Genomic DNA, 16,769 nt, shown 5'->3' on the forward strand with positions numbered 1-16,769 from the left:
GTGTAATTTACTGAGTGCACATGAGAGAACAAAATGAAAAGATCTTGTGCATGAGATCAAGAGAATGCGCAGGAGAAAGCAGAGCTCCACTGCATATAGAAGAAAGGAAAGGAGTGGTTGGGGCAGGAGGATGAACCCGGTCCCCTTTGGCTGTCTTTCGTAACACCGTATTCCTGACAATCTTGTCTTGGTATCTGCGGCCAAAAGGAGAGTGAGAGCATTTGAGAAGATGTGGTGCTGCCCAGCAGCACAGCTGCGTAAAGCGGGGAGCAGCTTCCACGCAGGTAAGACCAGAGCCCTTCAACAAGGTGTTTGTAGTGCAGTATGGACAAGTTAGAAAGAAAAATTAAAAAAGGGAAGGTCTGGAGTTTCTTATGGCCCACATCATCAAACGGCAGCCTCACTCTCTTTCTGCCGCTTTCCAGGAGTGTTTGAAACCAGCTATTATAGGTTTTCAGCCATTAATGAGGCCTCTTCTCTTCTCCCACCTGCCAAAAGGTACTTTGTCACAGGCGTGCGTGAGGCTGCGTGGATGCAGGCACCATGCAACACTCGGGACAGCAGAGGCAAAGGACGCTCTGAACTGCAGTCCTCCGAAGGCAGACCCCTGTGCTCGTCCTCTCGCCCCCTCTCCCTGCCTGCCAGCCTTCCCCTGTGCACACCCTCACGTTAACGCTCTGTCATACTTCCAGTCCCACGACCGTGCTTCCCTGTGTATTTTTTCCACCACTCGTACACAGGCACACGTGCGTGCAGAGTCTAATTCCCGTGTACTCCCTCACCCACCTGCATTTCCTCTCGCATCCCCGCGAGCTTTCGCACTGCTCTCCTTACGATGCTCGGCAGCTCTCGCCCACGTGCCCAGCTGGTACTCGCCGGTGCTCACCGCGCTCTCACGTTCTCCGTCTCCGAATGCCCAGCCCTATAACCCAGCTGTTATTGGTTCGGTGTCCTGTCAGACACACATCTGCAGTCAAGCGGTCCAGAACAAGACTGGCGTGTATCAGGGTTAAAAATGAACACGTCCCTCTTCTCTAAACTCATACCCTGATAATATAGCCTGCAAGGAGAAGAGTTTGCAGTGTAAAGACAGCTGGTTTGTAGCTTTCACTGAAGGAGAGCATGGGGGAAGCAAGTCCAGCCCAACACCTAGCCCTTCAAATGAAGTGACTTGTCAAGTATGCAACTGTGGCAGAGATCTGAGCAGCAGTAAATTTAGCAGCACTCACTTCCACTGACAGCCTGTCATGTGCTTGAAACATAAATAGTGGTGGAGACAAATCACTGCTGTTTTCCTATTAAGCTTTGGCCCACTGGCCTCCTAGCTTGCCAGCAGCATTTCTACCTGGCCTGCCGGCGTGCCTCGTCTCAGGGACGGATGTGCCTCCCTGTTGCAGGCTTTGGGAGAGTCAGGACGGGAATTAGCGTGCTGTTATTTCCTCAGGTGTCCTTGGCGTCTGGGTACTTGCTCCTCAGCTGATGGATTTCTCGCTCAGGCCGTGTGCTGCTGGCACCTCCTCCCTCCACCCAAGGTTGAGGAGACACGGACCCTCTCCCTAGAGGGCTTGTGGTTTTCACCCTTGCCCCTAGTTTCTTCCATGCAGCCTGGCAAGGTCGTGCTGATGGAGTAGATGAGGCACTGATTTGAATAAGGGAGTAGAGGTGAAGTTTTCCGGTGTACCTGAGTGACTCGCAAGCACAAATGCCATTGAAAGCCACTGGGTCTTGTCCTGATAAAGCATTTAGTGGCTTTTGGAAACCCTGCTTTCAAGCATTAATTATTATATAACCACTTAATAAAACATGCCATCAGAAGCTCACATTAATCTTTACAGAGATGAGAGACATCCCTTAGTGCTCTAAATTAAGAAACCAGGAGCAAATGGACTCAGCAAATTTCCCCTTCTTCCCTCTCTCTTATCAGTTCTGATTCCTCTTCCCCTCACTCCTCAAGGAAGATGAAAACACGCCAGTGATTAAGGTGGCCTGCTCTGTGTTGGTTTAATTAGAACAACTGCTGTTTCAGTTACAGCAAAACTCTCGCTGGTGTGCAGTTGCAAAGGCACTGTAATGAAATCCCTGCCTCTTCAGGAGCTTTGCAGAAAGGAGCCAACGAGTCCTCACCATAAAATGGATGGCTTTTCATGCTTTCTTGGGTCTTTGGGCTGCCTCTGGCTCCTGTAGGAGCTAGGGGCTCTTGTCAGAGCAAGACGTTTCTCTTCCCAGAGGAGAAAACATGTGTTTGGGGAGTTGGGAGGGGAGAAGTAAGTGGATTCCTGTCCATGACAGTAAGAGGTGGATACAGAGAGGTGAAGCCCAGTGAGACACTTTTGGTTGACATGATTGGCCATGGTCTTCTCATGCCAGCAGTGTTACAATTGTAGGAAGTTTTCTGTAAGCATTACAACAAGAAAGAGTATTAGGGAATTGGGAGAAAAGCAATGAAATATCTTTTGGGTTTGTCCTCAGACCCCTTCCTAAACTTAAGGGGTAAGCTGGAAGAAGTCAGAAAGGCATTGTTTTAAAACTGTTTCTTCTACTCATCGTTTTCTGCGTTCTCCCTTTCTGGTGCCCCCTGCTCTGTTTCCCATATCTCTAATGAAGAGTCCCTGCCTCACAGCCATGATTTGCAGTAGTGCTGATGACCAACAGCTGCGCTTGCAATGGTAGGAGTCGCATCAGGGAGCTAAAAGAGCTCAAAATCAGGGTCCGTATTTCCTCTCTGCTTGCCTTCCCTGTAGGACTGTAAAAGCTGCAATATTCGTCACTGAGCAAATGCCTTCCTCCTCCTTTGCAGTCAGTGCCTTGCAAGTTTGAGAGAGAGATAGACTCCTTATTTTTTAGAAAGCAAGGGAGTGGCTAACAGCCTATGAATTAAATATCCTGGACTGAAGCAATCATTTATCTGGACCACTATCACTATGAATCAACAGCAGATACCTCAGATGATAATATCACAGGAGCCAGCCCAATTGATCAAAAGTCCCTGCAGCATGTGAGCCCAGACAGTATCTTCCCAGCACACCCCACCCTGCCTCAAAACCTCTCTGATCCTTGCCTTGATACCTGGCAATGCTTCATGCCTGCTCAATCCTAAATCCAGCCATTTAGCCTCAGCTCCTCATCCCTTGTTGAGCTCCCTGGTGAATATCCCCATTGCTCCTTTCACCAGGAGCAGATATGGGGGATGGTGTCAGGCAGTCGCTGTGCTGGATCTAATTGAGAAACATTGCAGCAAGGAGAGTGGTCAACAGAAAAGCAAACAAAACGATTTTTCAAGGAGCTAATCCACCTATACAAATATTGGCGCCAGGCATCACAACACACTGACATGTTTTTGAAAGGGTAAATCTTGCTGAGGGGTGGCTTAACTCTTTGACCTCATTTCCTCAGTTGAAAACTATAGCTGTGTAAAAGATCAGTGGCAAGATCCAGGCTGATACAGAAATCCCGGTCTTTAGGTTTTAGTTGTGAACTCGGTGTTCACAGTAGCCTCACTGGAAATGGGGATGAGCTACAAGAATTGCCATCTTGCAAAAGCACAGGAGATTCAGGTGCTGTGTGATCTGGCCATGAAATATTTGGCTCCAGCTTGCAGAGAAGGAGCCACAGCAATGTGTAAGCTTCTAAGGTAACGTTCTTTCCCATTTCAAGTAAATTTGGGCCAATTTGTAATTTCTTAAGCCTGCTTCCAAGTTTCGGACATAAAAGGATGGAATTCTATGGAATTTAGATGGAATTCTAAAGTTGAATCTCTGGAGGGGGTTTTTTTGTTTGTTTGGTTTTTAATTTTTAAGTTAGGTTGAAGTTCTGGGTTCATTCTTACCCCCTCATCCCAAGAAGTATGAGTGGACATAAAACAGAAGGGAACAAACCCATTATATTTCAAAACAGGGAAACATTTTCATGGATGCCTACGAAAGCGAGCCTCTTGATTCTTGCACAATAGTATATTGAGCCCGTCTTGCTCTATGGGAGACACAAGACTCTTGTAAGGAACATAACAAGGATTTTTAAAGATGCTACCAAGCACAGACCAACCCTATAGTTCCTAGATTGACAGGCTGGCACAGTTGGTACCACTGAGCGTCATCACATGAGATTTCCCTAAGGTTTGGGACCGAGATAAGTATTTGTGGAATTAAAGTAGGGTCTACATTGCAGTCCATCCCTGCTCTTCATTGGCAGGACAGAAACGATATGGTTCAGTCAGGCTTCTTGTGGAACTTGCCCCAGATGGAACTTGTTGCTGTTGATCTTTTCTTTGGTCTTGGGTCTGTGAGGAAGAACTTGTCTTCAAACTGTGTAACGATGATAGCACGAGTGCTTTGTCAAAAACGGGAGAACTTGCAGGGAAAGGAGTACATGAGGCCAAATGAGAGGAAACCAGCTGACAGTCACCGGAGACTGTATCGGTTGACTGCTTGCTGTTGTATTTTAATTGCCTTTCATAGGTTTCCATGACATGCAAGAAAACCCAGTCCCCTGCATGAGCTCTCTGCTTGCATTACTTTCTTGTGCTTAACACAGTCGGAAGCTAGCACCAATTGATTTCCTGGCCCCTCCACTGTTCCTCTCGCCAGGGGCAACCACTGCCCCATCCTCTTTTTGTAGCTCCTCACAGAGCTGACTGCGCTGCTGGGAGCGAGAGAGTGGTGTGCTGCCATCGACGTCTGCACATTGAATAACCCCTGTGCCTAGGCTGAGAATTCCTTCTCAGACCTCCTGTTGTCAGCCTCCATTTTATTAGCTGCTCCAGCATGATCCCCTCAGCCCTGAGGACTTACCAACTCCTGCCTTCTTAAGACACTCAAAGATCTGGTGTCATCTCAGTGATTCATCTAGCTGCTGACGTCTTCTGCCTCACGTTGTTGTAAAGTAACCTCCAAAAGGCACCAGGCAGAGATTTGGGGATGCAGAAACTGTGCAACTATTGGTTTGTTCATGTTTATCTGTCATTTTCTTGGCAGTAGAATCAAGGCTTGATGTTTGGTAGCATAGTCATGACAACTCACGTTGCAGCATGCAACATTTAGGGAGTATAATATTGTAGCTGTGACATTAGATGACTTAATTTACCTCATGGTTCATAATTTACTTTGCACATTGGCATCACAGCCAAGTTTTGCTCAAGAGCACTTCATCTGTCCAAAAAATGCTGTTTGTGTTCATTAAAAAAGTGTTCGCAAATTTGGGTAAAATTCAGTGAGTAATTTTGAAAAAAAAAGTAAAAAAAAAAAAAAATCATTTTCTTTGACATGAAATCCTTTTTTTTTTTTAAACTCTATCTCAAGTTGAGGCAGAACATTAATTCCTTCTTCTGGTTCAGCAAAGAGCAGAAGAAAACCACTGGTCAAACAGAAGGCTTTGACCTGAAGCAGGGTTGAATTTTTTTTCAGGGGGGGGTTCCCTTTCTTTCTTGTGTTCACGTGTGGATTTTGAATGGAAAATCTGGTCAGTTGCTGAGATGCAGTGGTATATTGCACACCAGCTCCGTGCCCACGCTCCAGGTTCTGCGTGATGACCTTTAGTGGTCATTTATGAATAGGAGTGAAGAGGGAGTGGAAGTTCAGAGAAGCAGCAGACCTGCTGCAGCTGCTTCAAGCAGACAGCCCCCACTGACAGGCACCCACGGCCGGGATGCAAGCTGCGTCCGAGCTGTCAGCTCTTGGCTTCCAGCTCCTGAGCAGAGACGTCAGCAACGGCGAGTCATCCCAAGTGGTCTCTCCCGCTGGGTTTGGTCAGCGCTGTCCCTCAAGAGAGAGCACAGAGACATCGTTCAGTCTGGGGAGGCTGCTCTTAACCTGGAAGGTTTGATTTGCGTGCTAGATGCGTGGGGTTTGGGGAGAAAGTCCCGAAGAAAACCGCAGGCTTTCTTAACCCCGGCCGTGCCAGCGGGTGCTCGTGCTGCCCCAGCCGGGTAGCTCCTCGGGCACCGTCCTTGGCTCAGGAGGCACGGCAGCCAGCTTTGCACGTAAGAAGAAAACGCGATTGCTGATGAGCAAGGTCCCGTGAATGCCAGGGGAAACCATGCCAGAGTGTTTCCTCCTGATCTGACTCATTCTCATTCATGAAGCCAGAGCCAGGCCAGAGCCGTCCCTGGCACTGCACTAGTTTTTTGGTTTATGTGTAATAGCTACAGACCTAAGGGCATGGGAGGCATGAGGCCAGCTTAAACAATAAATACCCTGCTGTGCCTTGCTGCTTAAACAGAGTAATTACTGCCTTACTACATGTGACCCCTCTGTTCCCGTCCCTCTGGCAGTTGTTATTTCATGGCTCCCTTTACAGAAGGGATGTCTGTGCCTCTCTCCATGCCGTACATCTCTCTGTTTGCCACTGTCTCGCCTCCCGTCTTTCTCACTCGCTCTGTCTGTTTGTTTCTCTTTGTCAGTAGCTGACTACCATGCTCTCCTTTTCTCAGTCACCGAAGAATCTCACTTTGTTTGCATGTCTCTCTCAGCCACCGTCCCTCTCTTCATTCCCCCTCTATTTTTTCTCCATCTGTTTCTCTCTCGCTCTCAAGCTCTCCCCATTTTCACCACTTCCCATGCCACGCTAGTTTTTCTGCCTTGCCTCCTCACTGTAGCATTGTAGCACTAGCTGTCCCTTTGCTCATCCACCATCTGCTGCTCTCCACTGATCTTTTTGCTAAAACCAAGCCTCTTCAACTAAGGGACAGAAAAAAAATGCCAAGCTCATTGGAATCTCTGATGGCTGAGGAGACAGAGACTGATAGACGAAAACTTCAAAGTTTTGAATTAAAAAAAAAACAAAAAAAAACCAAAACCAAAACAATCCCAGCTGGAAGTAAAACAAAAAAGTTATGTCAAAGGCTCCCTTAGCTATTTTTGTCTTTCAGAAGCCTGTTCCTAGGGAATGTAAGGTGCAGAAGGAAGGAGGAAAGTTAGGTGAGCAAAACCTTAAACAATAAATGGAGAGTGCAGAGAGAACAAAAACTGCCATTCAGCATTGGAAGTTGCTACACACAAAAAAGACTTCAAATGGCATTTATTGATTTGCAATCTTTTTTATCTCCTTGCATCTTGTTTTAGGCAGAGGAGGGCCCAACAAAGATGCATAACCCCTTCTGCTCTCCCCTCTTCACAACTACAAAGGGGCTTGGAAGGAAAACAAACATAGAAGCAGGATATCTGAGCTCTTTCTCCACATACCAAATTCAAACAGATAACTTTCAGTGGGTCTGCACTTCAGTTTAGTTTAAGACTACAACAGTATTAAAAACAAAAGAAGACAACTAAAGTAAGATTCTGCACGAGGAGGAGCCAAGTGTTGGATGCACAAACAGGAGAGAACGGAACAAAATGTGGCTGCTGCCTCTGCAGACTAGCTTCTCCTTTGGAGATGTAAGGAACTAGGGCATGACGGGAAAGACCTCTCTGGTAGAGCACGTGGCTGAAGGCATTGCTGGTCCCTTGACTACCTGAAAGAGCTGTCTGCACACAGTACGGGTTGGGGTTCTTCTGAGCGTGCGTCAATTCTAGAAAGGAAGAGTTTAGCCTTTGAGGAAAGAGTGATGGTGCGTGGCAGTGCAAGGGGCCGTTTGGGCGGAGGTGGGAAGGACCCATAAATACGTGGGGAGGGTGTAAGTCTGCATTTCTGCACACGCAGTGGGATTTATATGTATATAAATATTTAAAATACATAATAGATAAAACACAGAAGATGATATATATGTGTTATATGGATATCTCATATATATATATGAGGGCACAGGCAGGTGTGCACGTCAACAGGAGACAATATGCAGAGCCCATGGGGTTGTACAAGGCTATCTCCAAAGGGTGCGGGGAGAGCAGGGCTTCTTGCCAGCGGGCTAGCATTGCCGAGCAGGTTTGCTGTTTGGGTTCATTATTTACTTTACTAGGTCCAATTAGGAAGGTAGGGGATAGGAAATGTGGCTGAGGCAAGCGGGCCTTCAAAGCCTTCCTCCTGCACACATCAAAGCCGCCTGCTGCAGATCCCTCTGCAAAAAGGGCTCTGCCAGCTCCGAGCAGCGGCAGATGCCTGGCTCACTCTGCTCGGGGTCGTTCCCTGTTGGTTTGATTGTCAAGCCTCCCAGGCTCGTACTCTCTATCTCCAGCCTCCAGAGTAGAAAGCTCCTCTTTCTCATTTACTGGGACAGAGTTAAGGAGCTACAGCTTGACATGACGGTGTTTAACGGGGCTGCAGCAACAAACGAAGCTAACTATGAACATGTGAAAGGCAAAAAAACCTTCAGGGAAAAAGGTTGCCTGGAGTCATGGGAAGGGATGCTTTGGGATGAGAAGAGCTGCGCTGCATGTGGAGTCGTCCCCCCCCAGGGAAACCTGGAAGGGCCCTCACTGGGAAGGGTTGTGCTGAACCAGACAAAACAGCCAGAGGATAACCCTTGTCAGCAAGGAAGTTTTGGCAGCAGGGTCAGGATTTCGTCCCTGGATAACATGCTCAAGGCAAACATCTTCTCTTAATGGGAATGGAGTGGCTCGCTTGCCAGGAGCTGGCAGTCCCTCTCTTCACCTAATAGAATATATTCATTGTTATTGGTACCAAAGAGCATTGTCCAAGGCTTCTCCCTCCCCACTTCAATAAACTGCATAGTGACAACCATCAGCTCCCTGCCGAAGCTGGCTCCAGCTTGGAAACATTTGTAAATTTGCTCGGTGTGTAAAGCTCTGTTCCTGCTCCCCCCCTTTTGCCTTAGAGGTTAGAGTTAATATGACTCACCTAATCTGGCTGCCAAGGTGAATTAGTGAAAACATCTCTACAGCTCTGTGCAAGATATCACAACCTGACATTTTTCTAACGCACTGTGATACATCTTTCCTCTCCCTGATCTGTACTATGACACCTCAATTTTATATAAATGCTTTTTGTTAGAAATTGTTAGCGTACTTTTAGAGGGGACAGGGCTGCAAGCAAAAGGGTCTGTCTTGCAAGTGAGAGCAGCTGAGTTCTTGTAGCAAAATGTTGATGCCTAGGGTTGAAACAGGTTACCAGTGCAGGGACAAGAACAGTGCTACCACTGTTTCAGCAAGAGACCGTCACAGAAACTTTCCCTGAAGTGTTATGCTCGTGTCTGTGTCCTGGAGCAGGGGAACGAGGAGCTGAATAGGCCTACGGATGTCTTTGGCATGCCCTTTAAAAGAGAAGTCCCCACTCTCAGTCATTCCCCGGGAGCTCCACTGGGCAAACCAGCAGCTCATCGTGTCTTGGGAAGGGGTTGGGTGTAGCTGTGAAAGCTCTCCTGCTGGTCATGATACATGGTTTAGACTTTAAGTGCATGTTTGTATGCAGGGGAGAAGCTGAAAAACATCTTCCCTTGGGAAAGTATGTACCCTTTTAGGATACTTTGGAGCTCCATTGATGTGGTTCTCTGACAGACAGACTTAACAGCACCCTTAATGAGGGTGCCACTCCATTAGAGCTGGTTAAGTCACCCTCAACCCTCTTTTCATTATGGTGACAGTCTTCTGACAAGGGCAAATTGCAGGAGAAGCAAGTCCCACTTGGAATGAACCCTGTGTATAAACAAGGCAGAATTGCAGAGCAAATGATTTGCAAAGCAGAGGCAAATTACGTTTTAACCTTTTCTTTGTGAGTCTTTCCCTGATGTCTGATTAACTTTCCAGTCAACTGGCTGACCTACCAACTGGGAGTGCTGCTGTGAAAGGAGGGGAGTGTTGGTTGTCAGCTCAAATTGAGGGTGGGATTTTCAAAGAGCCTTATTAGCAGGTAGCAGTATGTGATAAGAAGATCTGGGAATTAAAAGAGTTCCCAACCAAAAATGAATCAGGCTGTGGCAAAAACACAAACAATGTATTGGCTGTAGAGACAGCAGCACAGTGCAGAAGTTGCGATGCAATCCTTCATCTGTGTTCAGCCATGGTAACACCTCATCTGAAATGCTGTGTTCAGTTTGGGGTATTGCACTTCCAGAAAAATGTGAACTTGTCAGAGAGGTCTAAAAGGGAAGAACAAGAATGATCAAGGGTCTGAAAAAAACCCTCACCTACACAGGAAGGCTGAAAGACCCTGGCAACGTTCAGCCAGAAAAAAAAAAAAAAAAGAAAAAAAAAAAAAAAGATGACAACTGAGGAGGAACGTAAGTGATTTAAAAGTTGATAAAAGGCTATTGCAGGGAAGGAAGGAATGATTTGTTCTTTTTGTCTATAGTGGCTAAGACAAAAATAATAGCTTTAAATTGCAGCAAGGGAGACTCAGGTCAAACTTCAGGGAAACTGCTCCAGTGGTAAGGACAGCGAAGCACAGGAACAGATCATCTGGAGCAGCTGCAGAGTCTGTTCCGCTGGAGGGCCGAGGATGGCTGTCTCCCTGACATGACCCGTGTGTCCTGCCTTGAAGCTGTGGAGTGGGTTAGGTGGTGACTGAAGTCCCCTCCAGTACTATGACTGACCTAACTCTGGTCCTACAGGGCCTAAGGTTCCCTAACATGAGTGAGTTACGGCCATAAAGTACCTTTTAAAAATCCCACCCAGCTTCCTTCTCCACTGACTCTCCATAGCAGCAGCCCCAGTACACAGCAGAGGATTGAAAGCCGTGTCCTGGGGCACTGGGTGGGCAGCAGGAGCCAACTTTGCCTCCCTACCTTGTAAAATACACGGCTGCCATGCGGTAAGGCCCTTCAGCAGATTGTTGGGGGATGCGAAAACCTGCCTCAAAGCAGTTGTAAGTTTTAGACATAGCAGTGAGACTTCAGCTCACCTGAACATCTGGTAGGAGCTGGAAAAGGGACTGCTGGTTAGCCCTGCTGAAAGAGAGGGGAAACCTTGTCTTTACATGAGTTTAATAGGTACGCTGCTGTTTTCATGCTGAGTCTCCGTGACGGGGGGTGGTTTTCCCCTAGAATGGTTCTGAAAATTTTCAGAATGATTTCTGAAAAAAAAAAATAGAAAAGGCAAAAATAATCAAGTGAGGGACAGAGTTCTAAGCAGATTTTGAAGTTGCTGAAGTCCCTGTCTCTGATGCAGAAGGAAAACGCACGCAGCTGGCATCACCAGTGTGTGCAGCCGGCCCGACCTGGCCAAAACGCTGCAGCTAGCCTGTGCCCAGGTGGTGGGATTCATCGCAGGTCGTTCCACTGGAACTTTAGCTCCAGAGACAGGGCTTACCCACGGCTTTCACGCAGTGCTGCAGAGCGAAGGACAACAGCCCCGTCCTCGCAGGCACTATCTGAACTCCATCAAACAACTCTTAAGCGCTTACGTGAAGTGGGCAGGGTTTCAGAAGTGCTTGGCACCTATTGAGCGGAAAATGTCTTCTGGGCAGAGAGTTGCTTTGGAAAATCTGACCACTCTCTGAGGAACCCGAATGGGAGCCCTTGTGGGCTGACCTCTTTTTTTTTTGGAAATCTGTCTTTTACCCTTTGAGGGTTGGGGGATGCTTTCTGTGAACATAAACAGGCACTCAGCTGGGGCTTGTGGCTTTGCATGCTGCAGACCAGTGCTTGCAGCCCTCTCGGAGAAGGGAAGCATCTCCCTTTACACTGCTGCCAGTGCGGTTCAGATTCTTTCCAGGAGGAGCCTTACTTTGCTTTCGGAAGGAGTAGGGTAGATATACCGATCCTAATATTTCATGCTTCCCTGGCACCTTTCATCTAACGATTCTAATGTGTTTTTTACGGGGGTTAACCTCCCCGCCCTTCCCTGACCAGGAGGTGATGAAGAGGGGGGCTATTAGCCGCTGTTCACAGAGGGAGAGCAAGGGAGTGACTCACCCAAGGTCATACAGTGAATTAAAAGCAAGGCCACAGACCTCCCCTGATTCCTGCCCCCGGCTGTAACCCCAACGCTCAAGTCACTGCTTTCAAAACTGTGTTAGCGAGGCAGCACAGTTTAAATATGTCATTTTGTATGTACAGTAGATCAGGGATTCGTGATGATTATTGGTCTCTGCGGATCAAATTACACTTTGTTTCTCTCAGTTTGGCCGTGTTTAATGGTAGCTCGATCTGATCGATGGCACTTCAGGGTGGTGGTTGCTCTGAGAGTCAGAAAGACATTTTTCACAGTTTTGCAGTGGAGAAAAGGGTGCTGACAGTACACCGCCACATCTGAGGACCCAGCTAGCCCTGAACCAGCCCATCGGCCACAGGCCGACTAACCTGCCCTGGTACTCAGCCACCACACCAGTGAACCTACTCTGGTCTCGTGGCAGAGATTCTGCTTCTTGGCCTGGACAGACTGTGAGATGCAATGCTTTGGTACTGCTCGTATGCTTCCTTCCAGATTTCAGAACCCAGGTTTTCTGTAACTGAATAAAAGGCTAATATCTTGCTGATATGGCTTCTGAAATACTTTAAAATCGCTCGTGACTGTTGTTTATTTGCAGAAGCCCTGTTGTGATCATTCCTCCATAGCAATTAAGCAGAAGGCTTCCCAAATCTGAATACCTAACAGAGCCACCATCTGTATTTTTCTGTCCCACCAGGCAGAGAGTTTGAAGGCGAGGAAGAGTATCTGGAGATCCTAGGGATCACGCGAGAGCAATCGGGCAAGTACGAATGCAAAGCTGCCAACGAGGTTGCTTCAGCAGACGTCAAGCAAGTGCGGGTCACTGTGAACTGTGAGTACATTGCAACTGGAGCAGGTCAACGGGAAGAGCTTTGCCCACAGGCAGGGGTGACTTTAGGATAAATAGAGAAGCCTTTCTGGCTTATAGTATGTGATCTGAAATGGGTGGGGGGGGGAGACGCTGAGGTAACTATCTGCAATCAGACACTTATCATAGGGTATAGTTTGTGCTTTAAACCTGGTAATATATAAGAAAAGAAAGGAAGAGAGAGAGAGAGAGGAGCTGTGAGTTGCTCCCATCTCTCCCCTCAGAAACACTGGCGATGCCTTGTTTTCACTCATTGATATTCGGGAGAACAGTAGCGTGAAGAGAAGCTTCAGCAAGGCAGCAAGGAGAGATAAGGGAGGGTTCAGCCAGCTCAGAGCAAACACACGCCTGCCTGCACCCAGCCATCTCAGCAGTGCCTACGTGGGTATCACAGCTCAGGAGCCTGGGGGACGTGCAGTAGAGGCATGTGTTAATGAGAGGGTGCAAAAACTTTGACTTTTATGCTGCTTTCAGGTCATTAGCGTAAAGCCCTCTTAAAGAGACCCTCCGCGCACCAATGCAATAAAGAAAGGGGCCAGACCAAAGGATACGGCAATCCACCTAAAAACACTGAGAGGCACAGCTGACCATGGGGCTTACATCCACGACTGTATGAGTGGGGCATGGATCCCATTGCCCATACGTGCTTAGACAAATGTCCGCTTCGCTCTGCTGGCGCGCTCCTCTCACAGTGTCACAAGATATTTCAGACTGCTGTTACTGTTATAATCCTACATGTGTATATGTCCACCTCTGTATTTGTATGGCTCGTATTTGGCACTGGAGTGATTTAAAGTGAATATCCCCATCTACCCACTCTGTTTCCTTGCTTGGAAGCTAATACCTCTGCAGCAGGGATGGATGAATGGGAGATATATCCTCTCCTGACCTTCTTCAATTTACGCACCAGAATATTAACTTAACCTGAAACTGGAGATGGTTACAGACATGTTTCAGGGTGCATATGCATGGCATTGGTTCACGGATAGCACCCTCAGGGAGTGGGTTAGGGCAGAGAGCTGACGGCAGCTAGTGCTTCAGCCCATCCTAGTCTAATTTGCCACCACAGGTGATTTTAGCACCTTTTAATACCATTCTTGCTCTTTGTCTCTTTCTCTCCCTTTGGGCCATCACATCAGATCAACTTGTCTGTCTTGCTTAGAAGTCAAGGTTATAGGCTCCCTGCAGCATCTTCAGAATCCACAGACTTCTTTATAATTCTCTGAGAAATTGGGTGGCAGTGGTTTAATACCAGCTGCTTTATGGGCCAAATTTAGCATTAATGTGAAACTGTAGTAGCAGATTTTCTGCAGTAAAACTGTTGAGGGTTTTTTCCTGTCAAAAACAGCTGAGTTTATAAACTCGAGACATTCCATAAGAACCAATTAATATTTTCAAATATTTCTGTGAAACATAATTTCAATGATGCTTTTAACATGGTTGAAACAGATTGTTTGTATAAAGTCAGAATGTTTGGTTTTGACTTAGTTTCAACTCATAATAACTATGCTACAGAAAGATCTTAAACATTTTTACTGTTGGAATGTATGGAAATATAATGTGATAAGACTACTGTAATAATATTATGTGGCCTAATTTGTAATGCAAGCAACTTTTACATTCCTTAGGGACAGATCTTTTTTTTTTTTTGAAACAAAGGGAAAAAATCTAAGAGGTTATGAGGGCCATGCACAGGAAAAAAAATCAGTCCTGTTTGGGGACTGACAGCTAGACATTTGCATACATCTTTCCTTATCTTGCTTCCTTAAACTACACCACAAGCAGCAGAAAGTGGGAAAACTACAGTAAGTTTGAAAAATGGGAACTGCCCAACCTCGGGAGCTTCCTGGCCATCACTTATCATCCACTGATGCTGTGGAGCACGTAGCTTGTCAGCCTGGACTGCAGGAGAGAGCGTCCTTGCTTTGCTTTGGTCTCACACTACCACCTTCAGGCTTCCCGAGTAATGGCCCTTGCACATCACAGACAGGGAAACTGAGGCCTGGGGAAGGGGGGGTGGAGTGGTGCAAACAGCTAAAGGGAACCCACTCCTGGCTTCCCCGGCAGCAAAACAGCTAAACACAAAGCGGCTGCTTTCTGAGTGCAACAGGCTGGCCGCCCCTCTGGGCTCTGTCCTTTAAAAAGCGGAGGAGTGTGGCTAAGGCAGGGATGGCTCAGAGCGAGGGGCTGGCAGCAGCCCGGGGAGCACGCGCCTGCCAAGGCCATTTTCTAGGCCCATAGAAAGGTGCTTGTTCATTTTGTGACTCACCTCTTGTGCTGGATGCAGTGAAATGGAAAAAGTTTGTCTCGCTGCAGGCAGCAAGAAGATATACTGCTCGAACCAGAAAATCGAAGAAGGATGCTTAAAAAATCACCTTCACTATCCTTTTATTACCCCTCCTCCTTTCCAAATTAAAATATTTACGTGAACCCACAGCCTTTGAATGTAGGATCCTATTTATGTACACTTATTAATATTTATGATGTTAGAGGGCGCACTGCAATATCCCTAAAGCCCTGCATAAAATCCCGATTAAGGTCAGGAAAGGGATCACATTGAGATGGCTAATGTGTTCACAAACAAACTTCTTTCCATTCATTTTCTAGACAGAATTATTTTTTTCTTTGACTGACACAATCCATTTTGATTCTTTTTTTGGCCTTTCAGTGCTGGGACGGATACAGACGGCGGAGCTGTACTCTGTACACACAGTGTGCGCTTTATGGTAACTTGAGTTTCGGCAAAGTAGCTCTCTGAGTTGCAGCCCCATAATCTCAGGGTATGCAAGTATTAGTGATGAGAGACAAGGCACTTATTCCCTGATCCCTCTCAGCAGCCAGGTGGAAATAATTCTGCCTTTTAACTGTAAAGCTTGTCACTTAACATTTTGAACATGGGGCTGGGATTGAAGATGCCGGTGCCTACCCTACTCGGCACCCAGCCAGCACTAAGACCGAGCTCCAGCGGAGCACACCGATATGGTTCCCAAGTTTTCTTCGCCCCTGGCACAACTCTCAAGCTTCAAAGTAAGCAGAGGTGGGAGCACCATGCTGGGCTGAGGACAAGCTTCACGCAGAGCAATCCCGAGCAAGCCTGCTTGGAGCCTGTGACAAAACATGATGTCCAGGAAGGTTTGGGCAGGATTTATCACCTTAGACACCTAAGGCAAGCATCTCAACAAGTGGTCTGGCTCTCAAAGTTTCACCCACAGCTCCTGCTAGAGCTCCTCCCTTTTAAGCCATGAATGTATTTCTGTCTCAGACATGTTGCCTCAGTCCTTTCCTTTCTTATTATAGTTTTGACATTAGACACAGAGGTCATATGGAAAAAAAAATTCATGCTAGTATTAAATTCCTCCTTTATTCCTTTTACTTTTGCTGTCATCTTTTACCCTTGATGAAGTCTTTCTCTCATCTTCCCCCTGATGAGCCCGTGTGCACTAGAGATCCACAGGTAAATATTCATAAATTACAGAAGTCCATCATTAACCTTAGCTCTGCCTGTGTATGCCTATGCATTTATGACAGAACTTTATTCAGTGTTGCTGAAGAGAAGCACGCGTGATGCTAACGCGGTGTATTAGGGAGAGTTCAAAGAGCAGGTATTATTCTCCAGAGGAGCAGGGGAGAGCATGTGCCACAGCCAGAAGGAGTCATGGGCCTCCACCGACCCGAATGGTTTGCATGAGGAAACCAGCCCTGACAGTTTCACTGTATCGTTCCACCTGGAAGTGTGTGAAGTGACCATGTGTTTCGTTCCTGCAGACCCTCCCACCATCACAGAGTCCAAGAGCAATGAAGCGGCCACGGGACGACAAGCCTTACTCCGGTGCGAGGCGTCAGCAGTCCCCACGCCTGATTTCGAGTGGTACAGAGATGACACCAGGTAAGACCTTTAGCTCGCCTCTTCCCTCCTCTCCTTTTCAGTCCACTCAATAGAGGATCCTTAGAGAAACACCTATCATCCTCCCCAACTCTCCTCCTCAAACAAATTACTCTTCACAATCCACATAAGTCACAATGGTCCCATCAGACTCGGCAGAGCCAACACGGTCAGGGCTGGAGGAGGCAGTCCCTCTCTGAGCTGGGGATGCTGAAGAAAGTGCAAAGGGTGGAGCTCTTGCCTTTAAGTCAATTACGGGCCAATA

General features: G+C 47.1%; 1 protein-coding gene across 3 annotated transcripts in view; it reads left to right on the forward strand.

The window, feature by feature from the left end:
• Nucleotides 1-16,769, forward strand: part of LSAMP (limbic system associated membrane protein) — a 1,007,497-nt gene that overhangs the window by 965,155 nt on the left and 25,573 nt on the right. For all 3 annotated transcript variants that reach the window (XM_049824646.1, XM_049824645.1, XM_049824647.1), the window contains 2 exons: nt 12,451-12,585; nt 16,387-16,507. In XM_049824646.1, the coding sequence (XP_049680603.1) occupies nt 12,451-12,585; nt 16,387-16,507 (256 nt within the window). The remainder of the gene's footprint in view (nt 1-12,450; nt 12,586-16,386; nt 16,508-16,769) is intronic.

The sequence above is a fragment of the Accipiter gentilis genome, chromosome 21 (genome assembly GCF_929443795.1).
Source record: "Accipiter gentilis chromosome 21, bAccGen1.1, whole genome shotgun sequence".
Classification (NCBI taxonomy): Eukaryota; Metazoa; Chordata; class Aves; order Accipitriformes; family Accipitridae; genus Astur; species Astur gentilis.